This window comes from Hypanus sabinus, chromosome 30 (genome assembly GCF_030144855.1).
Source record: "Hypanus sabinus isolate sHypSab1 chromosome 30, sHypSab1.hap1, whole genome shotgun sequence".
NCBI lineage: Eukaryota > Metazoa > Chordata > Chondrichthyes > Myliobatiformes > Dasyatidae > Hypanus > Hypanus sabinus.
In genome coordinates this window covers 37,155,184-37,180,934 of record NC_082735.1, presented here as the reverse complement: position 1 = coordinate 37,180,934, position 25,751 = coordinate 37,155,184, and the positions used below count along the sequence as shown (strand labels likewise).

Genomic DNA, 25,751 nt, shown 5'->3' with positions numbered 1-25,751 from the left:
TTGTTTAGTGAATGGGTGAGAACGTGGCAGATGGAATATCTGAGTACACAAAAATGGGAAGTCTTCCACTTTACACAAAGAAAAATAAGGTTCTGACTGGGTGGTTTTATTGAATCACTAAGTGTGTGTGTGTGCGTGCGTGTGCGCACGCGCGTCAGGCACTGGTTCAGATTAAAGGCATTTCCTCTCCTTGCATCTGAAGCTCCCTCTCTGATCTAAGGAGTAGTAAGTTGGCTTGAAAGTCCCCATGAAAGAGGACATGGGGAATTTGTAAGATAAGACTGTAGTTCAAGAGAGTAACTTGGATGATTATCAGAAATCAATGCTTCATTTAAATATGTACTTTTCTCTCCTGGTTTCTTGGAACTGTGTAACTTGTACTCCACTTTCTATCTGCTATATATGTTGTCTTGTCAAAATGCTGCTATATATGTTGGTTTTGATAAAAGATTTTCATTTGTCCTCTGCCTCTGTTTTTTTGTCAGCTAATGTTTACAGTGATGTGGGCAGTTTTAAGATTGAAAACGTATAAATGCAGATTGTTGTGGGGGGTGTAGGTGGTGTTGCTTTACATTCATGAATGTGACATAGTGTTGAATTTGATACCCAGAGTAGCAGGTGCTGCTGGTTATGTCCAAGTCCCTGCAAAGTGATAAATAACATGCAGAGTTGATTGTTTTGCCTTCTACTTTAGCATGCTGGTAACTGAATCCTTACCTCCAACATATCAACCAAGATGACAAACTGGAACTTGGTGATTGCTGTACCAAATTATTGGGGCTCATTGCCACAGTGGGCTTTCATTTATATTTTGTGCAAGATATTTAGAAGCAGTTAATGCAGTTTTTCCTGGCCTGTACCCCTTACCTCAAATAAAGAATATTTGCTTTGTCAAAGAAAGATTCCTGGATGTACAGGAGGAATTAATTTGATACCTAAATTAATTTGGCACATTGGAATCCAACACCTCAAACGTGAGCAGTATATTGTTTAAATCCAGGCCAGTTTAATACCGTGAAAGTCATCCCTATTCAGCTGTGAAGGCTCTACAATGAGTCCCAAGACACAATCAACAGTCATTCAGTGGAAGTATCACTCAAATATCACTGGATGTCATGTATTAAAATAGTACTATATATGGAGTAAGCAGTGATTGGTGTATTTGGCTGTCCTGTGCTAGATGTTTGGTAATAGTGTAGAAGGTTGGTTGTGCTGCATCTTAACCCATGCTTAACTAGATATACTTGATGTGGCCATGTCCAAGAGTTTTTCAGTTTTGTAGACTGTGGGATTGCAGAATCAGGATAGCGCACTGGCTGGGGACTAGAATTTTTTAAAACAAAAAGCAAAGGAGGAATGAAATGAGAGCAAAATAAGCAAGAAAGTAGTGAAGTTGTTTTTCTATTTGCTGTTGGGGGTAGATGGAACAAGCTGCCAGAGGAAGTGGTAGAAACAGTACAATTAGAATGTTTAAAATAGATTTAGGTAGGTATTTGTATCAGAAAGGTCTACAGCGATTATAGACGGAATGCAGTCAAAAGTGACTGGGTCAGGTAAGCAAGGAGTCTGGGTGAGTTCGAACAAAGGGCCTGTTCTGTGCTGTATAATTCTATGCCTGTATGATTTCTTTACTGTGCTGTATTTGGAAGTATGTCGTGCTTATTCGGAGATGTCTGATTTTTATTCCTGCTTTAGTTCTCTTGTGCAGATTCCAGTCCTTGGGCCTTTATTGTTCTATTATGTGTCCACAGTGTTCCCTCTTCTAGTCCCGTAACTTGGTGGAGAACTCTATGTGTCTTCATCATGTTTGGATCAGCTGCTCAGCCTTCAGCTGTCTAGACTGAAAGCTCAATGTTTCTTTGTTAAACCTTCACTCGCTACTCATTTTATTAAGGTGTATTTTAAAATTTGTGTGATAAGGCTTGGCAAACACTAAGCTCTGAACTGGTCACTGGGTAAAAAGCTGTAGATAGGGTTTGTTCTGCACGGGATGGAACTGAAAGATTGGTTGGAAAATAGTTTACAGCAGTTTTGGATGATATCCAGTTGATGTTCAAAGGGGTATTCAGAAGAGTGATTTATTGAAACAATCTCGATAAAAGACATAATCTCATTTTAAAGGATCAGCTATTTAGGACTGAAGAGAAATTAATCAAGGCTAGTTTATCTTGAAATCATCAGTCTCTGGCTGTTAGTCTGTTGTCAACTGAGCATACATTCCAAGATTTTTGATTGTGGAAATTGTGGAACTTTTGGGATCATGATCAGATGACAGTGGGATTAAGGTGCTAGATTGGTTCTGATGTTTAATAGTGCCACATGCCCAAGTGACTTGTTTCCATTCCATTTTTCTTTCTGCCATTAGTTCAGGATTTTAAGTTGTTTTCCAAAGGGAGGTAGAAATAATTGTCAGAAATTTGTCCTAGTTTACTCCTCTGTGTATGAGTGTCATTGCCCATGCAAGCTTTTACTTCAGTGTTACTTGGCCTTAATAAGGAGGTAGGTAGCGACTTTAGTAATTTGTCGAAGTTAAGGATGTTGCTTCAGGTCTGAAGCCACACATAGGTCAGAATAGGTAAAGATAGACATTTCCTTCCCAAAGGGATTCTGTTATAAAAGTCATCTGGTTCATCAGTCTGATTTATTCACAGTCCATCTCTGAAATCAACTAAATCACTAATAAATTGATTGCAATGCTGATCTAGCTCTATAATAGGATTTGAATAGGTTTTTTGATTACTTGTCCAATATCATAACAACAATGGGTACCTAATGAGTGCAGTAAAAAATGTTTGTTTTTAACTTTCAGATATCTGCAATGAGGATGTTGAAATCGCTTATCCTATTACTTGTGGGGAAAGCAAGGCCATTTTAATGTGGAAGAAATTTGTTTGCCCGGGGATTAACGTGAAATGTGTAAAGGTATGAACAACATAAAAATGTTCTAGCTACAACTACTCTGGTATTTTTGTTGAGTAATTGATGTGTTGCCTGAGATTGTGATGAGTCAGAATAGCAAAGGCCTGTGTTGGACTCTTGGCTGGTGCAGACTTGTGTCTCATGGCACAGAAATAAGGGTGGTGCAGTTAGATTAACCCTCTTTGAATTTAGAGAAAACATACCCTGCTGCCTATTTCTTGTTGTTATCCATTAACTTCTCCCATGCATGTAAAATGTGGTTCATGGCAGTGTTATGAAAAAGCTGCATTTATAGTTTTGATTTGCAAATGAGGGGCAATCTTTTATCCATGTATGAAGATTTGGACCCTACCATGAGTCAGTTCTTTATTTGCAGCTGTCCTGTTTTAAAAGGTTGGTAAGTCCAATCTTGGATTACGTGAGATAGCATTCCTCAGGAATGTCTTCTGAGCAGTGAATCTTCACAATTATTCATTCTAGAATGCAAGGGTGTTAAAGTATGGGGAGTGAGTAGGAAAGTTACTGAGCTCAAGATTCAATGATGTATGATCTTATTAAATGGTGGGGAAGGCTCGAGAAGCTAATTAATCTACTCCTACTTGTGTTTATGTTCCTACTACCAGCAGAACTGATGGTTCAAATTTAAGCTGATTTCTTCTGTTTTTGTTTTGTTTTCTAGTTTAACGAGCAGCTTATAAGCCCAAAGCAATTTGTACACCTTGCAGGGAAATCTACTCTGAAAGACTGGAAAAGAGCAATTAGAATAGGTGGTGTGATGTTGAGGTTAGTATCATTTTTCCAGAGGAGTTATTTTTGTTGACTGTTTCACATGTAATTTTGAATTACCATGTCGAGTAGTTGGTTTTAATTTTCAAAACACTTTTGTAATCTGAGAAGTACTTTCAGCACCTTTGAAACTCTCAACCTTAATTGCTTATCATTTGCCTACCATTGCTGGCTTTTCTCTCCTAATTTCACATTACAAAATATTTTATTCCATTTTTCTTGTTTAACTATTACTGCCATTTCTGTTGGGGTTAAATGAGTTAAATCATGAGTCCCACGTTTGATTCCTACCTATGGATTTGAAGAAGTGATACTTTGCTGTTGGTTGTAAACTTTATGATCTAGTGAATTTTAAACAAAATGCTGAAAACTCTCAGCAGATTAGGCAGCATCTGAAGAAAGTGAAAGTGTTTGAATCAAAAAGCTTTAGTCAGATCAAGGCAAAAGAGCTTATGGTCGACTGAGTCCTGCTATCAGCAATTTCCCTTAACCAATCAAACCTGCTATGTCAGTGCAGTACTTAAGGAGATTTGCTGTTGCTAATATGGCTTTTCAGATATGATGCTAAGCTGAAATGTCTTCATTTCAAGTTGACGTATGACATCCCATGTGCTTATTTGAAGATGAGTACTGAGTAATTGCTCAAGTTTCTTGGCCATTATTTATCCCTCAGCCAAAAGAACCACAAACAGACAAAATAGCTGCTCAAGACCTCATTGCTGCTTATAGACTATGGGTATTCTTGGATCAAGAGATACAAAAGTGTAAAATTTCTTGTTAAATGCACCCACTCTTTATCAATCTGTAGCAGTTCCTGAAACTTCCACATTTGGATTGGCATTTTATTCTTGCACTGCTACACTTTCAATATCTTGATTTTTATATATATGGCAAAGTTCCAAATTTAGCAGCCAAATCATACTCTTCCATTTGAGGAGTTCGGGTGTCTGTTATATAAGTGCAAACATCTTGGGTTGTGAACTTACGGGATGTGACTTGCACCCAGCTTGTCAAAGAGACTCAGCTATACCGCAAACATTTTAGATATCTATGATCATTCCTATCCTACTATCATTTATTTTTCCTTCTCTCCCCCCCCCCCCCGTGTCAAGCCCCATCTCTTTAACCATCTCTAAATTTTCACCATTTTCATATTTACTCATTCGTTAATCAGTGATAAACTCTTTCAAGGATGTTATGCTGACTGGATAAACACATCACTGACTTGGTCCTTAGAGAACCAACAACTCTGTTTGCAATGCACTTGTCAACACTGCCACAGGGACTTTTGTGGTATCCTACACAGAATATGGGCTGACTGGTGATGAATTGGCATCAGTACTGGACCTTAAGGCAGATGGTTTTGAGTTGAGTCCGGCCAGGTCCCAACCTGGGCAACAGCAGTATCTGCATGGAAGAAAGGCTTGGCAATCTACTTCTATATTTTGCCAAGAAGACCCTACAGACAGCTACTATATCCATAGCTTCGTCATCAGTCGATGGCGACTTGATGGCACTCAACAATGACAACACAAGCTATGCTTGATCCCATTCCCAATAAATTGTTTTGTGGTGTTGAGCTCTGATGTTAATCATGCATTGGTTTAGTTTGCAGAATTTCTTCATAGTCCATTGAAATGGTTTTGGACTCTGGCCCATCACTGTTACTTTGCCTGTAGTGTGGATTTTAGTTTGCAAAGCAGATAAAACAATTGCTACAGAATTGTCAGTGTATTCAACAGCTGAAGGCTTTTGACAGTGAGGTGGAAGGGTCTATAAGGTTATGTCTTCGTAAGGTGCTGGTGAGGCCTCATTTGAGATATTGTGAGCAGTTTTGGCCCTTGTCTAAGAAAGGATGTGCTGACTTTGGAGAGGGTTCAAAGGAGGTTCATGAAAATGATTCCTGGATTTAAAGGCTTATATACAAAGTGTTTGAAGGCTCTGGGCTGTACTCACTGGAAATCAGAAAAACGAGAAGGGATCTGATTGAAATCTATTGAAGGTTGGAAGACCTATCGAGTAGTTTTGAAGCGGATATTTCCTGTGGTGGGGAAGTCTAAGACCAGAGGACACAGCCTCAGAACAGAAGGGCACCCATTTAGAATGGAGATGATGAGGAATTTCTTTAGCCAGAGATTGAATCTGTGGAATTTGTTGCCATGGGTGGCTTTAGAGTCCAAGTCACTGGGTATATTTAAGGCAGAGATTGATAGATTCTTGATTACTTGGGACATGAAGAGATATGGGGAGAAGGCAGGAGATTGGGGCTGAGAAGCCATTTGAAATGAAGCAAGCTCAATGGGCCAAATAGCCTAATTCTGCTCCTATAACTTGTCTTATGGTCTTTGAAGCAATTGATGTAGTATGAAGTGAAAAATGCATTTCATATTTTTGGTCTTCCAGAACTTTGCAGTCACCCTAGCTTTCTGAGGTGATTGCACTGATCTGGACCCAAGCAGCTGCCTGTCTTTGTGTCAAGAATGACTACTGCGTTATTGTGAGGTGATCAGAATATGGTACTCCCTTTTCCACACTACCAGGTTAAAAGCGCTAGGAAATCCTTGAAGGGAAGTTTCAGGTTGAGCTTAATTAGAATGAAATAATGATAATCCTATGGATTGTGTATGTCTTTTATTTTCTAGCTTATTTCTTTTTAAATTGAAAAGTCAGGTATTGGATTAAAATCTATAGTCCCAGATGTCATTAAAATTGCTTTTTGTGATCTTAATCTTTATCAATTTAGTGACCCTTTCTTTTTAAACTACAGTTGAGCACCCCTTATCTGTCATGCTTGTGGTCGGAAGTGTTTTGGATTTCAGATTTTGGAATATATGCACCTATATAATGAGATACCTCGGAGATCCAAGTTTAAACACAAAATCCATATACATTTTCATATACAGCTGTACATATACTTTGCAGGTATCTATTTTTTTTTAAACTTTGTGCATGAAACAATGTGTATATTGAGCCATCAGAAAGGTAAGTTATCACTACCTCAGGTGGATAGTCAGTGACTGGTATCACCATCATTCCAGATTCTGAATTTATGTGCTATTGGTAAGCAGTCTTTGTCTTACACTTGTTTATCACACGTATACTGAAGCAACCTTTCAGCATGTTAAGTTTTAATCAATGTCGACCTTGGAAAACTCATTAAAGAATTTCTCCGCTGTTTTGTGATCAGCAGGCAACTTATCACCACAAATTCTTAAATATTTACTGCAGTATCTTTTAATTTCTGTAACCAGCTGCGGAATATTCACAATTAACTTCAATATTCAGTTTGTTGTGGTAGATCTTTGCTTGTTTCATGATAAGCGTACTGTTAAGCAGCATATTTTCATTTCATCACTAATCCACTCTCTCAATACACAATCAAGATCTTAATTTTTCACTTTTCTATTACAGTGTTTTTCTATTTCTCATTAACTTCTGTTCATTACATATGTGAGATCTCTTCTCAGAACTGTCAGTGGTGCCTGGAACTTTATCTTGTGGAATTTTCCATTTGTGACATCAGCGCTCAAAAAAAAAAGAATCAGGTTTTTGAATTTCAGATAAGGGGAGATCAACTTGTGGTAGATTATAGAAACGTTAAGAGTTCCATAACCAGGAACAAATGACCAGTTTTTCAGGCAGGCAATATTTTCTCATCTCAAAAGGGAAATCTTTTCTATTTGCTCTATATATCAAAACAATTAGAATAACATTAATTCTGATTATCACAGTAAATATCTGTTTTTCTTTCAAATATACTATTTTAAAAACTGTTTAGTTCCTCCTTAGTTTATCTCTTGATCTCTGCAATTTTCTCTTCAATATCCACCGTTTCCATTTGGAAGGTTGCAATTATCAGATTTTGTTGTTTTATTTTGCAATCAAAAGGGGAAGGAGCAAAAGTGAGTACCAACTCAGCCGAGATCATATTACAGGATAAAATCTAAAATGGAAATCAAAGACCTTGGTGTTTAGTGTGCTAGAAGGGGCTCTATGTATTGTGTGTCTAACATGTGGTTGCATCATTGGTAGGAAGATGATGGATTCTGGGCAGTTGGACTTTTTTCAACACGATAAAGTCTGCACCAACACCTGCCGCAGCACGAAGTTTGATCTTCTGATCAGTAGTGCTAGGGCACCAGTTCCCAGTCAGCAGAGCAATGTGATCCAGACTCCAACCTCTATTGAAGGTAAGTGTAACACCACAATGATGGAGTGAAAGGACTGAGTGATGGAGATGTTGCAAATTCATTAGGGAGCTGTGAATTGTGCACAATTTCAGTAGCCACAAGGAGGCTGATAAACCTGATAAAATGCAAGCTTTGTTGAGTGTGACCCCAAAAAAAAAACACCTCTGGGATTGGAATGGTCAGGTTTCATGTGAAAGTCTTCAGCAAAAATCCTGTTGGAATGCTGAGTAAGTGGTATGTCTCAGCATTTCATGTTTTTGGCATTTACTGTTTACCTGTCTCAACACAATATTGTATAATGATAGTAAACTTTTATTCCACTGATCATGCATTCAGGCTGCACCATGGTGGTTGAGAGTTTGAGCTGTTCTTTTTAAGTAACTCTGAAGTTATGGTGTCATTATAAATTAGGGGTGGAAACCTGTTGTCTTTGTCCTGGTTCACCAACATTAATCCATTCCTACATGGACAAGGTTCACTTACTATTGAGGCCACTTAAAAGTGTGATGAGTGAACCTTGATGACAACAGGACACTATTGCATCCAGCAATATAGGGTAGAGGGCAGCATTCAGCAAGGAGATTATATGATCTCCACTCCTTGGGTTGCCTATGCCCCAGCCTTGTATTATAATATGAGATAATGCAGACTAAATGTATTTACAATACTTGTGCTTTTTAAAGCCTAATGCAGAGTGAATTCTCTGGCTGGAATATCTGGTTGAGGGGCTGCCTAATGTTAGCAAATTGGACCTTATGGCATCCCCTGCCTACCTCATTCTTTAACATTTGTTTGTCAGCTGTGTAATGTGTTGTTTCAGTGGATATTGGACCTTCTGGCTCAGTCATACAGAACTCTGCATAGTTTTTCATGTAGATTACTTACTGAAGTACAGAAAATATTTACAGGTTAGAATTGTGTATTTAAGATGGATCATTGCAGTTTGATAGATTGGGGTGGACTGGAGTTATGCAATTAAACTACACATAAAGTAGGAATAGGCTAGATGTTAGGTGGTTCTCTTTTTTCCTAGAGAGTAGTGAGCTTCTGGGATGCATTGCCGGTTGGTGTGCTGGGTGCTGACTCTCTGCAGGCCTTCGTCAGAGAAAGAGAGAGAGCTGGACCGATCCCTGGCTGGGACTCAGATCACATCATACAGAAGGTAAGTCAATTAGCAGTTAACTGTATTGCTTAAGTGGGTCAGAAAGGAATTTCCCAAGATAACTTGCCCTCTCCTGACCACTCCAACCAAGTATTGGTCGGTTTTTTACCGTGACTTTAAATTAGATGTATGTTGGCAGTGAATTGAATTGTTATATTGCTCTAGGTATCATGAGTATGGTGCAGACTTGATGAATCAGCTAGTTTTTTTCTGGTTTCCATTTCCATATTTAGGATTGTGTGAGTTGGTAAAGAGTGGTGCAGGCAGGTTGTAAATAAAGCAATCTGACTCTGAGGAAAGGGCTTCAATTTGGTAACATTTAGTTAAATTGTATACTCTAAGGACTGTTGATTTTTCAGGCAATGGGACACACATCACTGTATCTGAAGACAATACTGAAGAATGCATTGAGTGGAGTCCAGCTCTTACCACAGTGGCAGTTACTACAGAGGATCTAAACAGGAAAGATGGTGAAGAAATCTCTGGTAATTTTCAGGTTTCAGACAGGATCCTTTTGAGTTAGTAGTTGTCTTGATTGCCTTTGTTGGAATGATAAGTTTTTTCAATGAAATTGTTTGCCTGCTCCGGTTATAAAGTGCAGTCTCCCATAATGCTGAAGCAAATACAAGCACTTTCCCAGTAACTGTAAAGGCCATCAAGTTCATACTTAAATTCTCTCTCCTTTCGGTTTATCTTGAGTAGGAAAGGATTAAAGTCAACTGGCCTCTCCACTTACCTTAGAAGCCACAAGTCTGCTGTGGAAGCAAATCATCCTCCATCCCAAGGGACTGCCCAAGAAGAAGAATAAAGTTGTATCTGTTGATAATACAATGCTGTGGTCAATGTCTCTGTCCAGCATCTGAACACAATAAGCAGTGTTGAGAGAGTGCTGCCTTATCAAAGAGGTATTGTCTTTGAAGAAGACATTGTTGATGTCTCATTTACCTCTACTGATTTCTTGCCCAATATCTTTCATTAAGATGACACCACCAAGACAGGTTTTGATTTTAATCTCATTTATTTAAGTGACTGCTGTGCATTAACTGCCTACATAGTGTAAATGGCAGCACTTCAAAAATAATTCATTTCTGGTGACCTCCTCAGGCAAGTCCTTGGATCTGAAAAGGCATAATTTTAAATATATTTAGGGTCATTCTATTAGGTTTCAATGCTTTTGACTAAGGTGTTACTGCTGAAAGCATAAAGCAACCGATGGGTCTTGGCCGGATGCTCAGTAAGCCTGAGCCAGTGCACGTTCATAGTCCATACTTAAATGTGAAATTATAAAATTCAGTGAACCCGAGTTGAAAAAACAATGCCAAGGCATAATGTGTAGAAACAGTCATTCTCCAAAGGAGGCCATTTGGCTCTGTTCTTGTGCAGGGTCTTTAAGAGGAATTATCACTTGGTCTTCCCTTTCTATTTCTTCCCGTATAGCCATGTAAATACTTCCTTTCCAGTTGTGTTTCTACACAAAATTATAAAGAGTTCAGAAGTTTCAGTGAGTGCCCAGTGAATTCATTGATAGGCCATTAAACCACTTTCTGGTTCAATCTCTAGTATGCTCTGATCCAATCGCTTTGATATTATGTAGCAGCAGGATGCTGCAATTGTGTTCAATGCTCCAGACCTGTGGAGGAAATGGCAGAGCACAACTGTAGTAAGCCAGTGGATACGAATAGTGATAATTTTTAATATCATTAGGCTGAATTGTACCTACTCACTTGCTGCTTGTGCTGTTCTTTGTAGCCTGGGTGTCCTTGGGTAGCTTGGACCTCACTGTTGCAAAGCAGTAGAAACTGAAGCTATATCCCTGAACTGACTTTGGCCTTTTGACAGTTTGATATTAACAGCACCCTTCAAACTGTTTTAAAATAGCTCTCATAATCAGAAATATTCAAAAGTGAAAGCATTTGTTTATGACACTAAGGTTGGAGGTGTTGTGGATAGTGTGGAGGGCTGTCAGACGTTACAGCGGGACATTGATAGGATGCAAAACTGGGCTGAGAAGTGGCGGGGGAGTTCAACCCAGATTAGTGTGAGGTGATTCATTTTAGTAGGTCAAATATGAAAGCAGAGTATGGTATTAATGGTAAGACTCTTAACATTGTGGAGGATCAGAGGGATCTTGGGGTCCGAGTCCATAGGACACTCAAAGTTGCTGTGCAGGTTGACTCTGTGGTTAAGAAAACATATGGTGCATTGGCCTTCATCAATCGTGGGAATGAGTTTAGGAGCTGAGAAGTAATGTTGCAGCTATATAGGACCCTGGTCAGACCCCACTTGGAGTACTGTGCTCAATTCTGGTCACCTCACTACAGGAAGGATGTGGAAACCATAGAAAGAGTGCAGGGGGGATTTACAAAGATGTTGCCTGGATTGGGGAGCATGCCTTATGAGAGTGGGTTGAGTGAACTTGGCCTTTTTTCCTTGGGAGTGATGGAGGGCGAGAGGTGACTTGATAGAGGTGTATAAGATGACATTGATTGTGTGGATAGTCAGAGGCTTTTTCCCCAGGGCTGAAATGGCTAGCATGAGGGGGCACAGTTTTAAGGTGCTTGGAGGTAGATGTTAGGTAGGTTTTTTTACACAACAAGTGGTGAGTACATGGACTGGGCTGTCAGCGACAGTGGTGGAGGCGGATATGATAGGGTCTTTTAAGGGACTCCTGGATGGGTACATGGACCTTAGAAAAATAGAGGGCTATGGGTAACCCTAACCCTAGGTAATTTCTAAGGTAAGGACATGACATGTTCGGCACAGTTTTGTGGGCCGAAGGGCCTGTGTTGTTCTGTAGGTTTTCTATGTTTAAATGTTTTCTTTGTGTTTCATATTACATTAATTATTTTTTTAATCCTTTTTTTTTCAAGAAAGTTGTATGTGACCCTATTAAAATCAAAATGTTGCACTGTTTAAGAGCTTAATGCATCTGACACCACCCCCTCTCTCCCCCCCCCCCCCCCCGACTCACCATAAATTTGTTCCACAACTGATTCGCTACTCAAACTAATGGAAAATCAGGAGATGGGATTTTCTGTTCATTCTACATAGCCAAGTATTGAAATGAGGTACAAATTGAACCATACACTACAGCATACTGGCAATGTTTTATGCAGTTATTGTTTTGAGGTTTTTACTGCTCACATTGGTCAAAGAAGTGGAATGTTCGTTTTGCATTCACCGTGATTATTGGCTGCTAAAGTAATATACTACATTAAAGCATATGAGCAGAATTAGGCTATTCAGTTCATTGAGTCAACTCCAACATATGATCATAGCTGATTTGTTATCCTTCTCAACTCCACTCTCCTGCCTTTTTCTGGTAGCCTCTGACACCCTTACTAATCAAGAACCTATCAACCTCCGCTTTAAATATACCCAGTGACTTGCCTCCACTGCCATCTGTGGCAATGAATTCTACAGATCCATTATCCTCTGGCTAAAGAAATTTCTCCTTATCTGTCCTAAAAGTTTGTCCTTGTGTTATTCGTCCTCTGGTCCTAGATTGTCCCACTATTGGTACCAGTTTTCAATGAAATTACCCCCTTCCCACCCCTGTGCCCCATTCTTTTAAACTCCAGCAAGTATAGGCCCAGCCTGTCAAGTGCTCCTCATACATTAACCTTTTTATTGTGGAGATCATTCTCGTAAACTGTCTGTGAACCTTTCCAATGCCAGAACATCCTTTCTTAGATATGGAACCCAAAACTGCTCACAGTATTCCAGCCGTGGTCTGAAAAATGTCAAAAGTCTCAGCATTACATCCTTTTCATTATCTGATCTGGTGCTGGGAGAATATCAAATTTATAGACTTGTTTTACTTGCTGCAGAGGATACTTTGGCTTTCTGGAAAGGAATAGCAGATGTGGGTTTGCTGGGGGAAGTTGTCACCAATATTCAAAAGGAGCTGATGGAGATGCTATCTGGTGTTCAGCAACGGATGGGTCAAACTCCACTTCAAATTACGGGTAAGTAGAGGAGTGTCATGCTTCACATAAGAGTACTGTCTTTGCAAAAGTGGTTTTCAGCCTAGTTCCTGCTTAGGATCTTGCAGACATAGAACCTTCAGTCCAATATGTTGTGCTGACTCTTTAACCTACTCTAAGATTAATCTAACCCTTCCCTTCACTTCCCACTTAGATCCACCAACTTGTCTAATCACTTTATTGTTCAGATAATTTAGTATTTTTAATAGAGGATAAATTACTATAAAGCTGTTAGTCATAAACTCCAGTTCATCCCTATTCCTATTGATTGTCTCATTATGACTAGTTAACTACTCCAAGCACATTTAATACCACCTCCTGAAATCTATTTAATTATTAGTTTGCTGCCAGTTTCCTCATATCTTGAATTGTCTTGGACCACTTTGTACATGATGGAATCTAAACATCTATAAGTGTTGAAAATGTTCAATTATTTGGTTTCTTTTTCTAGTATGAGGTTTAATTTAGTGGTGTCTAGACTAGGCTAGAGCTGATTAAAAAAAAAACATGCCATGTATGGCACTTTGACTAAACTTTTGAGACTTTGCATTTTCCCTTGTTTGGGCTGTTAATATGTGTATATCTGGTGTTTTGGAAGAATTCTTGATTCATTAGTGGGTAGTTTCTAAATTAGAATCCAAAATATATTGGTATTGACAAGTTGAGATAAACCATAACTCTGTTAGTATACCTAATTGGCTGTGAATGTTTAAGGTTGGAAAAGGCTTATTAGGGATAGCCCTTGTGATGGGAGGTTATATCTTGAAAGTTTGAGGTTTTTGAAGAGGTGATGAAGGTGATTTGAGGCTAGGGCAGTGAGCTGCAATAAAGTACCTCAGGGTAGGCTGATTGAGAAGATTAAGGCATGTGGGATCCATGGAGACTTAGTGCACTGGATTCAAAATTTGCTTAGCCATAAAAGACTGAAGGTAGTAGTGAAGGAGTGTTCTTCTGATTGGACATCTATGACCAGTAGTGTTCCACAAGACCTAGTCAAACGATTTGGGTGAAAATGTATGTGGACTGACTAGTAAGTTTGAAGTTAACCCACATGGCAGAGTTGTGGATAATGAGAAAGGCTGGCAAAATATTCAGCGAGATGTAGACCAATTGAAAATGTGGACAGGGAAATAGCAAGTGTAATCTAATCCAGACAAGTGTTAAGAGATGCACTAGCACATTTGGTAACTTCACAACCTCACAGTGCTGGACCTGGGCTCAATCCTGACTTTGGGTGCTGTCCTTGTGAAGTTTGCATCTTCCTCCTAGAACTACAAAGTTCTTCTGATTTCTTCTCTCATCCCAAAGCCGTGTGGGTTGCTAGTTAATTGGTTACAGCAAATTCTTCCCGGTGTGTTATGGTAGAATCTGGGGGGCAGGGGGAATTGCAGGGTTGCAATTGTTGTAAATGTTTAATAGACCAACATGGAATTAGTGGACCTGTTTATGTTACACCTCTCTGACAGATCTTCAGCTTCAACTGCTCTTTCCTTGCTGAGTTTCTCATTCTCAAAATCCAGTCATCTCTACCTTGAGAACATTCAATACTTCAGCATCTGTAGCCCTCTAGTTAATTTTTTAAAAATCCAGCCGCCTTGAGTGAATACATTACTTGCATCTACCATGATAGCTTGAACCTTTATTCTGAAGCTGAGCTCTGGTTTGGGGTTAGAACAACATAGCGGAATATTTTACGTTTCGGTTTCAGATGCTGCAGTTCTGAACAACATGGCACACACTTTTGGTCTCCTAGAGACTGTGAAGAAAGTATTAGACAACAGGAAGAGTCAGACTGATCAAAGCCAAGAACAGATTCATAATGATCTTGCTGGTAAGTTACTTTTTCAACCTATAATGAAGGAATTCATTAGGTTGTACTCTTGCTTTAGGACGAAAGGGGCAAATATGTCATTTCTTGGGCATCTGCTGACACTGCTAAGAATTTTGCAGGGTAGTTCTAGCTTCAAGAAATACCAAGCCACTTGTTATTGTACCAATCAAATTAGAGTCAGACATTGAAGAACATTGCCATTAAGGGAAGCTGAAAGCAACAGACTCCCACTTTTGTCAGTTCTGGTCACTTTTATTACTTGAGGTACTCTGTAGAGTTAAGATCTGGAATAGTTAGGTTGTCTTACTGAGGACAATTTACTTGGTGATTTTTGCACTTTTAACTGCTGAAAACTAAAGACAAATTCACTCTGAAGTGTGAATAGAGATTATTAATTAGCTGAACTCTCAAAATATAGTACCTATTCCTAGGGATGGCATTCATTTTGGTTAGATAAGCCCTTCAACTAGGGTTCTTTATGTTCCATTGGCAATGATAAAGCACTCTGTTAGGCTTCTGAATCTTAAGTACTCTTAATATTAAAGATTTGCCATCCAATCTGATTGGGATCATTGATTTATCAGCTTCTCTGACAAATTCTAACATTTCAGTAACTGACACCTCCCATTCAATTTACAAAATATCACAGGTTTAACACAAAACATCCCATTTACATAGTAGGAGAACTGTCAAAATAAATTCTGACATGGCATGACATAGACATTAAGGCAATTGTTCAAAAACTCAGAAACAGACTTTAAAGAATCTTGAGTGAATTAGAAGTGTGCAAGTTAATAAAGGGCATTTCAGAGCTTCAGGCTCAGGGGCTGAATGGAAGGCTACAAAGGTGTACAAGTGACAAAAACTGGAGGGGGAGTGGTCGATGGATTGGCGAAGGTTTCAGATAACAGGAAGTAAACAAAGAACCTTGAAGGCAGAAGGATTGTAAAATGCTCTTGAATACAGGTACGTACTGTTACATATATTAGTGGGATCTTTTATATTCAGGTTAAATCTCTTCTGAATATTAGTTTTAATAGTTCACTACACTTTGATTCACCCCATCACTGAGTTTTTCCCCACAATTTGTGGACTCACTTCCAGGGACTCTTCATCTCATGTTCTCGTTATTAATTTATTTTCTTTCTTTTTGTATTTGCACAGTTTGTCTTTTGCAGAAAGGTTGTCCGTCTTGCTGAGTGCAGTTTTTAATTGATGCTATTGTTTCTCGTATTTACTATGAATGTGAAGAAAGTTGCTCTCTGGTGTATACATTTGAACTTTTTAATTATACCCAATAATTTTTTAGTTCCTACAATTTTGCATGTGTTGAGCCCCAAGCATGAGGTGTAGTAGGGGCATATGCAGTTGGCAATGTTACCATTTTGATATTGGAAAAAACACTTGTTTTCCTTTTCCCAATTCCTAACAATAGAACTGGAACGTCAGCTGGAGGAGCAGAGGAGACGAGCCAAGGAACAAAAATTGAAAAACCAAACGTTACAAAATGTGGTGCTGATGCCAATTGCTACTCCCAAACCCAACAAGCGCCCTCGACTCCAGAGACCTGCCTCTGCCAGCATTTTGACCCCAACCACACCGGTTCAACAGCCCCAGTTCACTGTCTTATCGCCTATTGCGATCACACCAATAGGAACAAACTTTTCTGTTGCCAATGTCACGACCATGCCCGTGGCCATTGCTCAGCAATCCAGCCCTGTCACTGTCCACACACTGTCAGGTGGATCACAGCTTTTCACCAGATATGCTGCCGTAGTCAGTGCGCCCAAGACAACTACCTCTGACACGGTTACCATTCATCCTGCCTCCAGCCTTGCCCTGCTGAGCACGGCCGCCATCCAAGACAGCAATGCCATCACGACAATGGCTGGTGTCAGTGTCAGCCCCGTGGAGCTGGTCACAGTGGACTCTGGTCTGGCCTCTGTCGTTCAGAGCCATAGTGTTGACCAGTCGACAGCAGAATCACAGACTGTGATCGAAATTCACCCTGGGCCGGCCATGGATTCAGACCAAGATGGTGTGGCAGAAGCAGATTGTGATGACAAGACGCCTGACACGGACAATGAAGCCCAAATACAAGCCATTGAAATTGTGGCCCATGAGGATCAGCAGGATGAGGGAAATGAGGAAAATTAAAGACACAAAGCAAACATTTGAGCTTTAAAAATAATCGCTTGGCTGTATCTGAATGTACTGTTACCAAAATGTAGTTAAGTGTAAAAGGTATGAATTTTGACATGATTTTTTAAAGGAAGGAATGCAATATTATGATGCGTTCTCTGTGCTCTGTTCCAGCCGTGGATTAGAATCCGCTCCGGTTTCCTTCATTTTGTACGCTGCTTTTAACCAAGTGTTTGAGTAGCATGTAATCATCTCACATTGTTTGCCCCTTCTCAAAGCAACTTGTAATGAAGATGCAGTCTTTGGTTTTCTGATGTAATTGAATGCAAAGTATGTACTAGATCCACATTCTTAAAATTGCTTATCACGAATTAGCCACTGCTGGCATTTGTAAAACAAAGTGAATTGATTCGGTTTAACTTGAGCCATATTTTGTACATGGCATCCACATTTGATTCCTTTACCTGAAAGAGGTTGGAGTTGTTTAATCTTAAAGAAAAGATTTTGAAGGACAAGTAGCAGTGGGTGACAAGATCACTTAACAAAAGTTGTACTCTTGCATTGTTGCTTTGGATAATTGGAGAGAAATTTGGGAAGCAATCACTGCTGGTATAATAGGTGAGAAATCAACAACTCCAGATGGTGCAGACTGATGCAAAATAACAAGTGGTTGGAAATGAACAGCGGATGCATCAGCATTTGGGGGGAAAGGTCTGCATCTTGAGACTCTCCTTCACTCTTAGTAATGAAAAAGTCAACAAAAGATTAATGTCTCCTCTTTTTGGATGCTGCACATCTTGCTATTCACTGGTGATTTTACTCCTTTAATTGTAACCTCCTTGCCTATCCTTGCCAAAATTTGAACAGGTTCCTTTTGTGGAAGGGCAGCTTCATTGTGTCTCCTTTTCAATGATGTTTCTTAATGTGAGCCTGTAATGTTTTCATTTGCTTATTATGAATCCACAATATGTACATTTTTTAAACTAAACCAACAAAAGATTAATAGCATTCCTATATAGCAATTAAATGCATGTGACAGAAGGTGATTGAAATTAATCAAATGCTTTTATTTCTTTGTCCTGTGTAAATATACATTTATTTTTGTAATTCACCTCTTCCACTGACTGTTGCTAACAGGTACAAAATCGAACTTGATGACAATTGATTTAATTCTAATAAGCTGATCTTAACCAGGCGATTAGTACAGCTGGTCCAGTTCCTTTGAATTATGGAAAGCTCAGACCACTTGCCTGTTCTTTAGTATCTGTGTGGACATTGGATAGAAAGCTATCTGACTCTTTAAAGGTCACAATAACCTATGGGGATATAGTCAATATATTGACTATGTTTGCACACCAAATCAAACTAGATTTTAGAGTGCTTCGAAACAATTGTTTACATTGAATCAGTTGTCCTTTAACACTAATTGGATGAAATCATGAGTCACTCAGCTTTAGCTAGTGTGGGTCAGGACATGAGTTCTTCCCTCTGAGGAGAGAACAGCCATGATTTAAATCTTATCAAACTGTCCTACAACCAGCAATTCCCTGCTTCAGGCCAGGAACTCTGTTGCAGTCTTACAGTGAGACATCAGGTTTAAATCAGACTTCAAGGAAAGGTCACATGGTCATGAAGCACTTGTATGTTGTTTAAGTTATGTGGTAGCGTATCATAGCTAAAAGACTGTTCCTTTCAAGAAATATTGAGAGGGAATGGTATGTAGACTTATCAAATAATAATTGTAAAATCCATCCTTTTTTGGCCAAACCTTTACTCAGTAGTCTTACTATCTCCTTTAGAAAATGGTGACTATTTTAAGTACTTTGTTTACGCCCACCACTACAGATTCTAGTTACATCTGGGGGCTGCCTCTGAGCATTTCTCTCATTCTGTCCTTTCAGACCTTAGCTCAACCTATGGGAATCAATACATCAACCAAGGACCCACAGAAAGCCCACACACTGCACAGGGAGGATGTACAGAGGATGCTGGGATTGAACTCTGAATTCCAAGATCCCAATCTGTAATAGCTTCACATTTGTGTCTAGGGAAATGCCATTTTTTGAGAAGTGAAACTAGCTTAGTGGGCTGGCCATAACCTTCTGAATACGACTACCTATTACTTCTGATAGAAAGTGTCAAAAAAAACACTTTCCTAAATTTTGCATTACTGTATGACGTCCATTATTTTGGGTTATTAGAAATTGCAAAGTGACTGAGGGCCAATGCTAGACCTTCGAATTCCATTCCCCAGACCTACAGGTTTTTATTTTGAAAGTTGAATCATTCCCTTTTAAATTATAAACTAGATATTGATTAATTGAAATGGGGCCTTGTGTGTATTTGCAAGGAACAAAGAAAATAGGGTTGATGGCAAATGCGTTAAAGGTAGGGCATATGGTCTACTCCTATTTATATTGTTGTCATTTCCATTTCCATCGTTGTAAAGCATTCCATTGTCTGTCAAACAGTTTCCACCAGTTATACCTATTTTTCTAGCGTTGGGCCTTAAGGTCGCACTGCCCAACAACCCTGATTTAACCCTAATCCACTCACAGGACAGTTAACAGTGACTATTTAAGCCACTGTGGGAGGAAACCTGAGGACCCAGAGAAAGCCCAGAGGATGCCAGGATTGAACTCGTCTAACTCTGACACCCCAAGGTGTAATAGCGTCGCGGTGAAACTAATTTCTAATTGGTGAAACTGTCTTAATGGACTGAAAATTGAAATTTAAGATACAGCATTCAAAATCTGAAGCAAAATTGGAAACCATGAGATTCAGTGCATTGTAATTGTGCTAGAGAGTCTGTGCTAGCCATTAACCATTATCACATTGCCCAAATTGAGATGAGTTATGCAAATACTGCAAATATTTGTTACAGGGATGTTGATGGCAAGTTAACAAATTGGCTTGTATAACTTAAACATTAAAGATCAGTATCTAGTATCACCCAGTTCAAGCATAATAAAAGGGTGGGAAGAGTTGCCAAATCTTTCCAAAATATGATGTACCATTCTGGAAAGGATATACACTACTGTTCAAAAGTCTTGGGTACATGTATGTAGATCTTACTTTTGGACAATAATGTATTTGGCAACATGCATGAGTCAAGAGAAAGTTTGTAAATCTGGCAGGAGCAAAGGACCTTGGAAATGGTGAGTGTGGAGTACCGTGGGAGGTGTGCAGGTTAGTTGGCGGAAGAGTGCCAGGGTGGTACAGGTGCAGACACTCCCAGCCCTGAGACACCGGCAAGGTCATTTGATTCCAAACAATTGATTTATTGATCATTACAGAATGTCTCTCTGGGTGCTTCCCTCTCCCTTTTCCTTACCATGATTCCTCTCTCCCTACCCCTTTCCCACTGTCTACAGACCTATATCAGAATCAGGTTTATCATCACAGTACAGTATTTGGGATTTCTAGTGGCACATCAGAGAACCTTTGCTGGACTCCTTTCAAGTGATTATATTGTGAGTATTAAAAAAATGATACAGTACAAGGTAGATAAGAGTTTGAATGGGAAGGGTAAAGTATTTACTGTGCCATGTAAAAGTATTCAACCCTCTACAACTCTTACTTCACAGAAATCCGCAGAGTTTTAATCATAAATCACATGCTTTTTGCAGTCAAACCCAAAAAAACAGAAAATTGTAAAGCATGAAAAACCAAAAGTTCAAAAACTGAAATCTCAGCAGTTCAAATGTAAGAAGGGTCTCAGCCCAAAATGCTGACTATCTATTCATTTCCATAGATGTTGCCTGACCTGCTGAGTTCCTCCAGCATTTTTGTACTTGTTGCTTTGGATTTTTAGTATCTGTAGAATCTCTTATGTTCACCCCCTTTGCTCAGTAATTAGTTGAGTCACTTCTGTCAGCTATTACAGCCAGTGGTCTCTCTGGATAAGTCTCTTATTAGCTTTGTACAACATGATGGAGCAAGATTTTCCCATTCCTCCTCACAAAATTGCTCAAGCTGTGCCAGGTTAGTTGGGGAATGGTGGTGGAGAGCAATTTTGAGGTCCTGCCAGAGATGTTGAATATCTGCTATACAAACTACAGAAACTCCTCCAATTTTCTTCATCAACAAATTGGGTGAATCAGTAAGGTGTAATATACAGTATTACACCCTTGGAAAGTGCAATTACAAAAGCAATGAATACTTAGCTTCAATTTTGGGTTTAAATATTAATAAATTATTCACGTGTTTTGCTATTTTTCTTTTGATTTGACACGCACAATGTTTTGTGGTTTAGCTCAAAATCCTACTTCAATATAAAAGTAGAAAATGAGAGTGAAATGTGAAAATAATTGTGGGGGCTGAATACTTTTCAAGACACTGTAAGCTGGTGGAGAATCAAGTGCTCCAATTTCTTCCCACAGTCCAAAGATGTACTGGATAAGTTGATTGGTAATTGTAAATTGTCCCGTGCTTAAATTAGGGTTTATTGAGGTTGTGGGGTGGCATGAAGTGCCTTTTCCTCCCACTGTATCACTAAATAAATAGAGCCATGAAAACCAGAGTTAAGGCAATTAGTAGAAAAGGCAAATATCTGGTTGCTATCAGTGGGATAAATAGAACCAACTAGTTCCCCTCCACCATCAGCCTTCTCTATCTGACACAGCTGATCCTCTCCCTCAACAAATTTTCCTTTGGCTCCTCTCTCTTTCTGCAGACTGAGGGTAGGCAAGGACCCCAACTATATCTGCTTCTTTGGTGTCTACATGTTCCAAACTTTCCCTGATAAAGCTCCTGAACTTTTCCTTCAATACTTTGTATTGGTGCTGTTTCATGCACCTATGCTGAGCTTGCCAATTTCATTATTCGCCACTAACTTCCACCCTGCCCTTCAATTCAATTGGTCCATTTCTGAAACCTCCCTCCCCTTTCTCAATTTCTCTGTCTCCAACAGCCTAACTGTTGGCCCACATTTGTAAACCTACAGATTCCCACAGTTATCTTAACTACCTCGTCACCCTGGTTCCTATAAAAATGCTATTCCCTTTTCGCAGTTCCTTCATCTCTGCCACATCTGCAGCATTCTGTTCCAGGATGTCAGAAATATTCTCCTTCAAAGACAGTGTTTCCCTTCCTCCACTATTAACGTGCACTCAACTGCATCACTTCCATTTCCCAAATAACTGCACTCATCCCATCTTCCTGCTGCCTTAACAGTAATAGTTCCTTTTGTCTTACCACCTCAAGAGCATCCACATCCAACATATCTTCCTGCAACTTCCACCATCTCCAAAAAGATCCTACTGCCAACCACCACCACCACACCCCCACCCTATTTTCCACAGGAATTATGCGTGATCCTGCGTGATTCCCTTGTCCATTCATCCCTACTAAACTCCCTGCAAACGGATTAAGTGCCCAGTATCTTCCTCCCTCACCTTTCAGGACCCCAAATGTTCCATCCAGGTGAGGTACATCTTCACCTGTGAATGTGCTGGTGTCGTCTATTCAGTCCTGATGTGGCCGCCTCTACATTGGTGAGACCCATTGAAAATTTGGAGGACCATTTTGTCGAGCTCATCTGCTCCATTGACCAAAAGTGGAACTTCTTGGTGGCCAAGCATTTTAATTCTGATTCCCATCACTTTTCCAACATGTCAGTCCATGGCTTCCTCTTGTGTCAAAATAAGGCCACCCTCCCGAGTACAGGAACAACACTTTGTACTCGGCCTGGATAACTTCCAAGCTGATGGCATGAAAGTCGATTTCATCTTCCGGTTTAAAAAAATATGCTTCTGCCTACCCTCTTACCTCTTCTCACCTGCCTATCACCTCACCCTGGGTCATCTTCCCCTTTCTCCTATTGTCTTCTATCAGATTCCTCCTTCTCCAGCCTTTACTTTTGCTACTCACCTGGCTTCACCTGTCACCTAGCTATTCTCTTCTCCCCCTTCACCCCCCCCCCCACACATTTTTATGCTGGGGCTTTCTCCCTTTCTTCCCAGTCCTGAGGAAGAGTCTTGGCCAGAAACGTTGACTGTTTAATTTCCTTAGATGCTGAGTTCCTCCAGCATTTTGTGTGTGTTGCTTTGGATTTCCAGTATCTGCAGACTTGTGTTAATAGTTTTAAAAGTCCAGTCAATGTGATGGGTGGGGGGATGGTTAGTGTTAGAACCGAGGGAAAGCTTGTAATGAGGTAAATTTCAACAACAATCAAACCAAGTGGTGAAACAGTCAAGGGGTTAAATATAGTTCTTTTTCTGATCTTCCACTTTTATTTATTTTTTATTATAGATACAGAACAGACCCTTCTGGCCCAGAAACCCACCAGTTTTACCGTAGCCTAATCATAGGACAAATTACAATGACCCAATTAACCTACTAACCAGTATGACTTTGGACTGTGGGAGGAAATTGGAGCACCTGAAGAAAACCCATGCATTCCACAGGGATGAGGAAATAGCTGAAGACAACTTTGGGGAGGGGATTGATAAGTATTCAGATTGATCTTAAGCATGAATCATCACCCAACAATAGGGAAGAATTGTTTTGAACTGGGATGAACTATGTAGAGTCTGTAAATATTTGCATCTCAATTGTTATTTTATATATTTGAACATCATTGGATGTTTGGAAGTGACTATAATCTTATTCATGATATTTACTTGCATAATCAGTGAATGGGAAGATAAGTATAACAAGTTCTGGGATAGCAGGTTGCCTGCAGCTGCACTGGGTATTTGAATACATAGTGCATATTGATACCCATGAAGCACCAAAGAGGCCTGGCATTGGTATAGAATCAATATGTGATGCCTAAGATCTACTAACAACTCAGATCCCAAAAAAAAAGTGGATCTTTGTGTAAACTTTACAAAGACAAATGATTTGGGAATTTTCTATTACTTGCTAATACCAGCAGGGTCCTACAAGTAAGTGGAATAACAAAAAAAAAACCCAGAAAATGCAGGAAGAGCTTTGCCATTTAAGCAGCATCTGTGGAGAAATGTATTTCTTTCCACACTGGGTGGCACCTTGCTGTTTTTTTACGAGGCTGAGGTGCTGGCTTGGCGTTCAAACCAGCACAGATGGAAAGCATGCAAGGAACTGGCCAGATTTGAACTTGGGACCATTCACTTCAAAGTCTGGTTCTGGTGCCAATGCCACTACACCACTGGCCAGTTATCTGTGGAGAAAGAAACCAGTTACTGTTTGGGTCAGGATCCCTTCTGATGTGGGAGAGCTTAGTTTTTAAAACAGCTGGACAAGGATAAACTGTAAAGCACAAGACTATGGAGGTTATCTCAGACAAATGAGGTGATATGGAATGTATACTGATAATTTGGAAAACATTTTACAGAAATTGAGAAGAAGATGTAAGGATATTGATGAGTAATAATGAGACAACAGTTTACTGTAAGTTGGAAATGCTAGAAGATGCAATATTCCTCTAGTTTACATGGAGTCTCATTGGGTCATGGAAGAGACCACAAACATGCATGTCAGAAAAGGAGTTGCAGTCAAATGATTCTTCGGGTGTCTGGATGGTCAGAAGTGAAGAAGCGAATGGACTGGACTTGCATTTCTGTCAGTTCCAGAGAAAGATGTCGTGAACCAGGAATCTGGTTGGTGGGGATGCAGAAGTATATTATGGAGTCAAAGTGAGTGGTCCAAATGAAATTCAGAAAGGGAAGAAAGAAGATTCCATTGGTGGCTGGATCATATTGCAAAGGGCAGGAATTGCAAGCTACAAAATTAATTAGAATTTTTCCAGATGAAGTATGGATTCAGTTGAACTTGATTTGATGTTTGCAATATAAGTTCCCCTGCATTGGAGAACCAAATGCAGACCATAAGATATAGGAGCAGAATAAGGCCATTTGCTCCATTGAGTCTGCTCCGCCATTCAATCACGGGCTGATCTAATTTTTCCTGTCATCCCCACTCCCCTGCCTTCTCCCCATACCCTTTGATGCCCTGGCTAATCAGGAACCTATCTATCTCTGCCTTAAATGCATGCAATGACTTGTGCTCCATGGCTGCTCATGACAACAAATTCCACAGAATTTGTTGTCATGAACCACCCTCTCATGGAAGTAATTTCTCCACATCTCTGTTCTAAATGGACGTCCTTCAATCCCGAAGTCGTGCCCTCTTGTCCTAGACTTCCCTACCATAGGAAATAACTTTGCCATATCTAATCTGTTCACACCTTTTAACATTCAGAATATTTCTAAGAGATCTTCTCTCATTTTGCTGATCTTCAGGGAATACAGTCCAAGAGCTGCCAGACATTCCTCATACGGTAACCCTTCATTCCTGGAGCTTCTGGGTTCAGTCTGCGGCAGTGTTTGCATGCCATGTTAATTCTTAATCCCATTCCTCATCTGATCTCAGTGGCCTTCCTCTGCCACGGAGAGGTACACTGTAAACTAGGGCAACAACACCTTCCATCTAGGCACTTTGCAACCTTCAGTACTTGTGCTCCATAACAAATTGTTTATTTATTTAGCAATACAATGTGGAGTAGGCTCTTCCACACTGCTCCTGCAGCCCCACAACTATGATTAACCCTAAACTACTTATGGGACAAATTCCAATGACCAATTAACCAGTATGGGCCCGTACTTTGAACTGTCAGAGGATCCAAAGAAAACCCATGCATTCCACGGGGGAAATATATGGAAGACTCCTTACAGAACGGTGCCAGAATTGTGCCTTGATCAATCTCCATTGACTCTGTATCCACTTCATTATGTTCACCTATACATCTGCTC

At 39.8% G+C, this 25,751-nt stretch overlaps 1 protein-coding gene across 1 annotated transcript in view; it reads left to right on the top strand.

The window, feature by feature from the left end:
* LOC132383575 (glucocorticoid modulatory element-binding protein 1-like) overlaps positions 1-18,092 on the top strand; it is a 29,776-nt gene extending 11,684 nt beyond the window's left edge. Inside the window, exons 3-9 of the mRNA XM_059954717.1 lie at positions 2,810-2,922; positions 3,599-3,702; positions 7,738-7,895; positions 9,417-9,542; positions 12,888-13,025; positions 14,752-14,874; positions 16,310-18,092. Coding sequence (XP_059810700.1) covers positions 2,810-2,922; positions 3,599-3,702; positions 7,738-7,895; positions 9,417-9,542; positions 12,888-13,025; positions 14,752-14,874; positions 16,310-17,031 — 1,484 coding nt within the window. The 3' untranslated portion in view covers positions 17,032-18,092. The remainder of the gene's footprint in view (positions 1-2,809; positions 2,923-3,598; positions 3,703-7,737; positions 7,896-9,416; positions 9,543-12,887; positions 13,026-14,751; positions 14,875-16,309) is intronic.
* Positions 18,093-25,751: the final 7,659 nt, after the last annotated feature.